The sequence below is a fragment of the Condylura cristata genome, unplaced genomic scaffold (genome assembly GCF_000260355.1).
Source record: "Condylura cristata isolate star-nosed mole 26May11 unplaced genomic scaffold, ConCri1.0 scaffold00032, whole genome shotgun sequence".
In the NCBI taxonomy this organism is placed as follows: domain Eukaryota; kingdom Metazoa; phylum Chordata; class Mammalia; order Eulipotyphla; family Talpidae; genus Condylura; species Condylura cristata.
The window spans coordinates 18,983,048-18,991,432 of NW_004567133.1; the positions used below are offsets into that span (position 1 = coordinate 18,983,048).

General features: G+C 66.3%; 2 protein-coding genes across 2 annotated transcripts in view; one reads left to right on the forward strand and one right to left on the reverse strand.

Annotated features, from left to right (window-relative positions):
• Positions 1-270: 270 nt before the first annotated feature.
• On the reverse strand, positions 271-7,310 carry LOC101630917 (chromosome unknown open reading frame, human C16orf71). The gene is given in 8 exon segments (XM_012731664.1): positions 271-846; positions 1,410-1,496; positions 1,783-2,049; positions 2,583-2,811; positions 2,914-3,286; positions 4,408-4,869; positions 6,326-6,448; positions 7,202-7,310. Coding segments are annotated over 8 exon segments (2,022 nt in total). The 5' UTR covers position 7,310; the 3' UTR covers positions 271-473.
• A 382-nt stretch (positions 7,311-7,692) lies between these two features.
• ANKS3 (ankyrin repeat and sterile alpha motif domain containing 3) overlaps positions 7,693-8,385 on the forward strand; it is a 15,900-nt gene continuing 15,207 nt past the window's right edge. Inside the window, 1 exon segment of the mRNA XM_012731829.1 lies at positions 7,693-8,070. Within this exon segment, the coding sequence (XP_012587283.1) occupies positions 7,935-8,070 (136 nt within the window). The 5' untranslated portion in view covers positions 7,693-7,934.

Genomic DNA, 8,385 nt, shown 5'->3' on the forward strand with positions numbered 1-8,385 from the left:
GGGCCCCGGTCCTGCTGGTCACCTGCAGGGGGTCAGCAGCCTGTCCCGGGGACGAGAGCAGCAGTGTGGCAGCGCGGAGGGAGCTCAGGCCCCAGCAGACAGGTGCCGTCGCGAGGTTTCAAGGGGGAGGCGCACCCTCAGCAAAGAGCCCTCCTGCTCTGCACCCGCGGTGGGCTGTGTGACTGTCACGGGAGCGGCGAGCAGGGACCAGAGCGGCAGGCGAATTCTCTTTCAAGAGGCTTTGGCCCGCAGTTAATTGTTCAAGCGTGTTTTACTCGAGCGTTAGTTTTTGAAAAAGCCCTGTGTGGCGCACGAAGGGTGCACAGTAAGAGGGGTGTGCAGAGTGGAGGGGTCGAGCGGGGGGCCCTCCCGGAACACACCCTCTGCAGCCAGCGGCTCCTCCTCACAGGCACTTCTGCGGGGGGCGGGGGGCTGCGGCGCCCTGGCCACAGAGCTGCCCTGGCCTCCTGGCTCTAGCGCGCAAAGCTGGCCGGGCCGGTTCTGGCGGAGGACGGGAGGACGGGGCCCTGGGAGAGTGAGGGGCCCGGGCGGGCCGCGCGTCCTGCTGACCTCCGCAAGCTGCCAGGGAGCTCTGCCGCGGGCCTGAGGCGGCACCAGGGTCTCCGGGCTGTGTCTGACCCAAGAGGGCCCTCAGGGTCCTGGGACATCCTCCTAGGGCTCCAGCCCGGCATCTGCCCCTCGACCCAGACAGGGGACCCGGCCATGTCTTCAGGGGCCTACATCCTGTGGTCGCTGCGGCCCTTGCTGGCGGGCAGCTGGGGCTGAGCTGTCCCCCTCCGGAATGCTCTGAGCTGCTGGAGGAGCTGACTCTTCCCCGAACAGTGCCTGTGACAGAGCAGCCGCCTCGGTTGCCCTCAGTGGCGGCCCCACCTCCCAGCGCGCCCCGCTCTCGGGCGAGGCCTGACGTCACAGCCCTCGCTGAGGCCTCACGTGGGTGGGAAGCCTGCAGGGCACGTCCCCACCCCGAGTGGCTTCCGCGGTGGCCGACGGCGCCACGCTGGGGGCAGCAGCACCAGCCCCGGGTCCCAGGCCCCGGCACTCGCTGCGTGCAGCTCATCTGCCCTGTGGGCGCAGCGGGCCCCTCCCGGCTTCAGAGGGTCTTCGCTGAAGCTGGCGTTTCACTGCACGCATGCGCTCCCTTCGGGCTGCCAACCCACACTTACCCCGCCCTCCGCAGGGAAATGAGGTTCCTCAGAGAATGTGCTCACCCCCCACCCCAAGACGAGAGCCAGTTCAGGTGTCCCCTGTGACGTCTGGAGGGCCCCACCCCGGCACCCACCCTCCAGCGCTGGCCCTCTGGGTGCCGGACAGACGTCGCTTGGCATGTGCCAGGCCGAGGGCGGGGGCTGAACCCAGACCCGGCGGGTGGGGGAGGCCTCTGTGCTCACCGTAGGCCCTGGGAGGAGGGCGATGCCGGCTCCGCTTCTGTCTCCTCCTCTTCCTCACCAGAGCTGGAGCTGTCTCTGGTGCTGGAGCTGGGGTGAGGAAATGGTTGGCTGGACCCTCCACAGTGCCCCCAGCCACCTGAGCCCCCCTGCCAGGTGGGGGGGCGCTTGACAATGCGCCCCAGGTTACTGCAGCTCTGGCCCTGCTCTCCCCTGCCCGCAGGGAGCTGCTGAGGGGCCGAGAGGGCGTGGCCGGCCTCCGGGCCTCTGGCACAGCAGTGCCGGACTGGCCCGGAGCTGCCCCCTGTCCTCCGCACCCGAGGCCCATCTGGTGGCCGCAAAGCAGCGGGTTTGCTGCAGGCCTCACTGCCGGTACCTCTCCCGCGAGCCCGGGTGTGATGGCTCTGGGGGCCGCAGATCAATGAAGACGGTGGGGGGCTCCACGGAGCTCCTTGGCCTCGAGCCGTCAGCCAGCATGGGGCCCAGCTCTGTCCGGAGGCCGGGCCCTGCCAAAGCGCGCCTGAGGAGAGAGGGTGCCGGGTCGCCGCGGGGTGCCCCTGTGCTTGGAACAGCCCCAGTCAGGCCAGAGCCGTCCAAGCGCACCCGCCGACGGCCAGGGCTCCCCTCCTCTGACCATGGCACCCTGCATGCGAGCGAATTCGAGTCAGAGCCCGAACGGCGGCCCACGGCTGCACCCGCGGTGCGCGGGGCTTGGCCACGCTTCTGGCTTAGGTGCTCTGGGTCACCTGTCCAGCTCAGGTGAAGGCGAGGAGAAACACGAATACGGGGGGACCTTGAGGAACCCGGTGTGCCCCACCGCCCCCCACCCCCAGCCTGTCTTTCTCTCTAGAAAGAACAGAGCCATTCTCTGCTTTCCACTCCCACCCAGAGATGCTGGGGGGGTCCCCTCAGCAGAGGCCAGAGGGGCAGGGTCCCCACCCCAGGGGCATTGTGGATGTGGGGGGGCTCCCCTGGGGTGCGGGGGAAGAGCAGGCGCTTTGGGAGTAATCCACGCACCCCTGGGCCAGCCAGCCTCTGAGCCCCCACCTCCCCAGCCAGGAAACTGGGCCAAGAGCACCCCAACCTGAACGCCCACCCAGTGCCCGCCCACAGCCGGCCCACTGGAGCTCCCAGCTGCTGGCTGTAAGGAGGGGACAGGGAGGCGGGAAGCCCCACCTGCTCTCCGCCTCCCGAGGCCCAGGGCCCAGGGGTGGGCCAGCAGGGATCTCCCGGGTGGAGGCGGGGGCTCTGGACTGCGAGGCGCCCAGGAGGGCCAGCCGCTCCAGGAGCCTGTCCTGCGTGCCCGGCTCAGTGTGGCCTGCGGAGAGACGGGAGGCTGCCCTCAGGAACCCCCCATGCGGTGTGGGTGCCTCAGCTTGTGGGTGGACAGGGTCGGGCGCCGTTTATTGACAGAGCCGGCGATGGCCACACCCTGGCTGCCTTGGAAAAGAAGGCAGTGTGTGCTCAGTGTGGCTGAGGGAGCACGAGGGGCGGCCAGGGACTTTACTTCCAGAAAGAGGCCGGGCCGGGCCGAGGCGGAAAGGCCATCGGACCCCAGGACCCGGCCCTGGGACGTGTGGGCAGTTTGCACGCAGCGTGAGGGAGGGAGGTGGTCTTTCGACGGCCAGCACCGGGGGCTTCAGGGCAGTTGGGCTTGAGTGGCCGAGAGGACGTGGTGGGCGCGAGACGGACTGCACCCAGCCCGCAGCCCGCAGCGAGACTGGCAGAAAGGTACTGGTGGGTTCACGCGGGCCGGGCAAGGCCAGACCTGGGCCCTGGGCGCGGTCGCCCGCCCGCTGCGTGGCTCCAGGTGCAGCATCTCCCCCTTCTCCTCGCCCGGACAGGCTCTGAAGCAGGTGATCCAGGCGCCACTCCTCAAGCTGCTCAAACAATTAAGGCTGCGGTTAGGAGGCTGTGGTGGGCCAGCGCCTGATCCGAGCTGGCCAGGCTGGCCCGCAGCTGGGCAGGGGGCGGCGGTGGAGACGTCCACATAGCGGACGAGGGCTGGCTCGCCCGCTGCGGCGCGGGCCACTGGGCTGCGGCCCGGGCCAGCTCTTCCTTTTGTTTTGGCACAAGAGCACTGTCTGATCTAGAGGAAACCGTGTTCTTAGACGACGTGGGCCCAGAGACAGCAAGGCATTTCCCACTTTTAAGACACTGCTCTGGCAGGTGCTGGAGCTGGAGGACGAGGTGTGTGCGGCAGGGCCGAGCGCGGGCCGCCCCGCCGGCGCTAGGGGCGAGAGGAAGGCGAGGACGCTTACTGGGCAGCACTGACAAGGACATCCACGGGCACCTGATGCCACAGCTGTGAAACTGATCCGAATTGGGCCTTGCTGGTGGCGCAGGGGTTAAGGCTCAGCGCTCTCGAGCTACCGCCAGCCCCAGCAGCCTGAGTCCCCCCCGGCCAGGGAGTGACCCCCAAGGCGCAGCAGACCGGGCTCTGTCAGAGTGCTCCCTACTCTGTCTCTTTGAGGCCTCTCACCCCCCCACCCCGGCCCCGCACCTCTGGCCTACACCCCGGTTCTTGTATGTATAAATAAATAGAAGCAAATCTAAAAAGAAAATTATCAAAATTTGTAAATAAGGTAAAAAAAAAAAATCACATGGCCTATCAATGTCTTGCTGGAGTGTTTCTAACAAAGCCACCATCCCCGGGGCCACAACTGTGCAAAACTGAGGAGATGGCCCCGAAGTCACGGGCGGAAGAGGGCTGGGGTCTCTGGCTCGCTGATGATCTCACCCCGGCCCTCGGCTCATGAGACCCCAAGGGGGCGCCCCGTGGGGGGTCACTGTGATGGAGCCCCAGAGAGCTCCCTCGCCCCTTCCGTCAACGGGGCAGCCTCTCGCAGAACCCTTTGACCTTGGACTTCCACCCTCCAGAGCAGTGAGAAGCGAGTATCTGTAACTCGCGAGGCCCAGAGTACGGGACCTGGTGACAGCGGCCGAGGGCGAGCCCCCGCCAGGGTTCCAGCACGCACGGGGGGGGGGGGGGAGACACTACCTGCAGGGGGAGCACCCACGGGTCTCCCCTGGGCCCCTCCGGGGGCGCTTCCGGTCTCAGCCCTGATGCCGCGGCTGCACCGGGCCCACCGCGGGCCCGTGTCACTTTGTGGAGAATGTCTCTCTCAATCATCTTCCTTCTCTCCCTCCGGAGAGCGCTGTGGTTTGTAGAATCTGAGCCCCTGCGGACTTGGGAGGCTGCTTTGGGGGGCTCCCCCTGTAGGTCTCCTTCAAGTGGGGCGACGGTGGCTTCTCCCTGAAGTCCCCAGGGAAGACTCTGGGGTCCTCTGGTCGTGCCCCCAGCAGCGCCACCTTCCTGCCACGTGAGCGGTGCCTCAGGCACGCTGAGGAGAGTGTTGACTCCGCCACGGCTCCCGAGGGGCCCGCCAGGCTCCCTTCCTTCCAGAAGTTTCCTTGTCCCTGCGTCCCACTGCCCCCAGGGTTCCGCAGGCTCGGCCGCTGGCTGGGGAGGAAACAGGTGGCCTCAGCTGGCACCCCCAAGCCGTCGGGAGTCTTGTTACTGGTGGGACGTGGCAACAAATGTGCCTGATGACCGGCATGCAGCTACGCCGCCCGCCGTGGGGCAGCCGGCCCGACTCCCCGGTCTCCACCTCCCGGAGGGGAGCTCTGCGCCTCCCTGAGGGCCTCTGCGCGAGAGTGTGCGCGAGAGTGTCTGTGGAGTGCGTGTGCTCGACAGTGCCCACCGAGGGAGCGCACAGCTGCCCTGCCCGCCCTCCCAGCTAGCCGAGTGCTCCCCGCCACGCGAGTGCTCCCCGCCACGCGGCAGCAGGGCCGGTGCTGGGCTCCTTTGTGGACAGTGCCCCGTAGTACAAGGGGCCGCATTCTGCGCGAAGGACACGGGGTGTTTTCCACCTTTCGGTCCTCCTGGCTCTTCAGAACCGGCCCAGAGGAAACCGGGCCCTTGAGCTCCAGAGCAAACCGGCGGCCTCCACCCCGCGGCTGGCATCATTCTAGCCCGACCCAGGAGCCCCAGGAGAGCTGCAGAGACATGAGGAGGTCTGGGCACCACCCCGCCACACTCCGGGGTCTCGGCAGCCGGGAGCCCTTCCTGTTTGGGTCACTTCAGATGTGCCCAGAGGCGTGGCCGGGTGGGTGCCCTCTGTGGTGGGAAGGGGCGTGGAGCTCACGCTGAGAACTGCAGCAGCACCCTGGGGTGCCCCACCCCCGTGCTACATGGCAAGCGCACGTCTCCACACGGGACATTTGAGCAGATCCCCAATGCCGCCACCCTGAAGCTGGGGAGCCTGCCAGCGGGGTCCCAGCCGTGAGGAAGCTGACTGACAGGCCCAGGTAGACGGGGCGCTTGGAGGCCAGCTCCTGGCCTGGGGGGCCCTGGGCACTTGCGCCACGCTACCAAGTTACAGAGCGGGGCGGCGCTCTCTCCCTGCTGCCTGTGTGTTCATCCCGCCCCTCCACGGGGCACCTTCTTTCCCTCTCTGCAGAGACCTTCATGAAACCGATGGGCACGAGGGCCCCAGGACGGCAGGCCAGGCAGTGCTGGGCCAGCGCGCCAAGGGAGAGGCCTCTGTGACACACTGACGGCCGCTGGGGGCCGCGGGGGGCCTCGGGTGCCAGGGGGCATGTATCGTGCTTGCAGACACCAACGCCCATGCGAGTGGTCAGGGCAAGAGCTGGGAGGGGGTCGAAATCAAAGAGGAAATCCAGCCCCCCACCCCCGGCCCTCGGGGTGCTTGGTTCCTGGGGACAAATGTTTGGTGTCGAACACCGTGGGCTGCACCTGGAGAAAGACCTGGTGTACAGGTCTAGGCTGGTGCTCTGAACTGGCTCAGACCCATGTTGCTGTGGCAGCCCAGGGAGAGCTGTGACTGCCCTGCCCCCCCCCACCTAGCCTGCGCAGGGCTCAGCTCCCCAGAACCCATGAGCCACATCCCACAGACCTCAGGAGACGCGCTGGCCGTGGCCACCCCAGCAGGGCCTTCGGCTAGCTCCTCCGACAAGTCTGGAATCAGGGCGGTTTGATTTCGCTGGAAGATAAAAGGCTCCTCGTCCCCGAAGTCTGACTGTGGACAGACAGAGAGGGCTCCTGGGTCACATGCCAGCAGGCCTCTGCCCTCCCGGTGGCTCCCACAGGGCCTCAGCACCAGCCCAGTGGCTGCAGGTTTCGAAGTGGGCTCAGCAGCACCACCTGGTGGTCTCTGCCAGCAGCTGCCATCCCCCAGACCCCTGGCATCCGCAGGGGTCAGTCACCGCAGAAACAGCAATGTCCAGCCCATGACCCGGAGAGATCGCTTCATGGCATGGACACCTGCTTTGTTGTCTCGGAAGGGTCAGAGCTAGGGCAGGACCCGAGGCCAGCCAGAGCTTTGGTCGCGAACCTGTATGTGACCCCGCTGAGGTCGCTGCCAGGACAAGAAACACCAGGACATGGACGGCTAATAACACCACCTGCATTAGGTCGGGTGCTTTACACACGGAGCCCTGGCCGTGTGCTACTACAGAGAAGGGACCTGCTGACCCGGCGACACGGACAGAAATGGCAACCAGGGGGAGGGGCCAGGGTCTGCTGGACGAGGGCGCCCCGCTCTGCTGGGCCAGCACGTGGCCAGAGCCACATGAGGTGGCTGCGCTTCCACGCTTCACGCTCCAGGCGGAGTGAGTCACCAAGATGGTCTGTGAGAGTGCTGAGGCCCCGTAAAGCTATTCCCAGAACGGGGAAGCGGACAGGCTCAGGGGCTGTCCTTGGGTCGGCTTCACAGTTGTCCTGTGAAGAAAGGGCAGGGGCCCGAAGGACCTAGGGAGGAGGCGCTGCTTACCAGCGAGGAGTCCGAGTCCAGAGAGGGGAGCTGCTCCCGGACGGCCTCCAGGATGGCAGCCCAGGGAGAGCCTGGGGCCTGCCCCCCATCTTTGTCTTGCCATGCCATGGGGGCCAGACTCAGGGGCTGCTTCTCACAGCACCATCACTCAGCGAGCCCTGTCGAAGACGCGGGGTAAGGTGAGAGGGGCTGGGGCCAAGGGCCAGCAGCCTGCGACCTGCCCTTGCAAAGCACCTCTCACCCGGCGGGCAGAAAACAGATCCCCGGGCTCCCCAGGTCTGGTATGCAGATGGGTAGTGACATGGGAGCGAGTGTGTCGGCATGAATTGATGTGCGCCCGTGGCAGGCTGCTACATATGTAGAATGAGCTATGACCTCTATGCAATATGCAGCCCATGTACATGTACATTTAAAGGCTCAAAAAAGTTATGTTGTGGCAAAAAGAATTTTTTTCCTCAAAAAAGAATCAAAGAGGGAATTTCAAGCGCCATTACCCACTCCTGCCTCCTTGCAAAGGAAGAGGCTGCAGACATTTTGGATTCCCCAGGCTGTTTTTCCCCGAGTAGCTGCTCAAGCCCAGGCACTCAGCCAAAGCCCAGCCCCACCCAGTCTTGTGTCCCAGAATCTGCTAGGAGTCTGGTCCATCAAGGATCGAGGCGGCCGGTGTCTGGAGAAGCCCTGCAGCCCGCAGCCCCTGCTCCTGTCGAACAGGGAGAGAAGGCTCCTTTCCCACATGGCCGGCTTCAGGGTCGTGAGTGGGGGCTTTCGGTTCCTCTGCGCTCCCCTGGAGAAGGGCTGCACTTGGTGCACCCCCAAATGGGGACAGCAGGGTGGGGAGGCAGCTGGAACGCACAGCACGTGTTGCACTGGTGAGGGCTTTACTGGAGGCTCCTGGTACTCGGGCAGACAGGGCAACAGGCGGCGGGAGGCGCGGAGGTGCCCGTCGCCTTTCGGGGAAGACGGCGTCAGCTGCTGGCGCTTGCGGCGCAAACAGACCCGAAGGTGAAGGGTCTGCACGCCCAGCGCGGGAGCCCCGCGCTTCCAGCGGCCGAGGCCCGCCGGCCCCCGTCGGCTCCCGGGGCAGTCCGGTGGCCCCGCCCCGGTTGCTATGACAACTGGACGCCAACGGCCCCGGGCCGGCTTCTCAGCGCCAAAGCTGGGAAGCCGAAAGCCCGCCGCGGCCC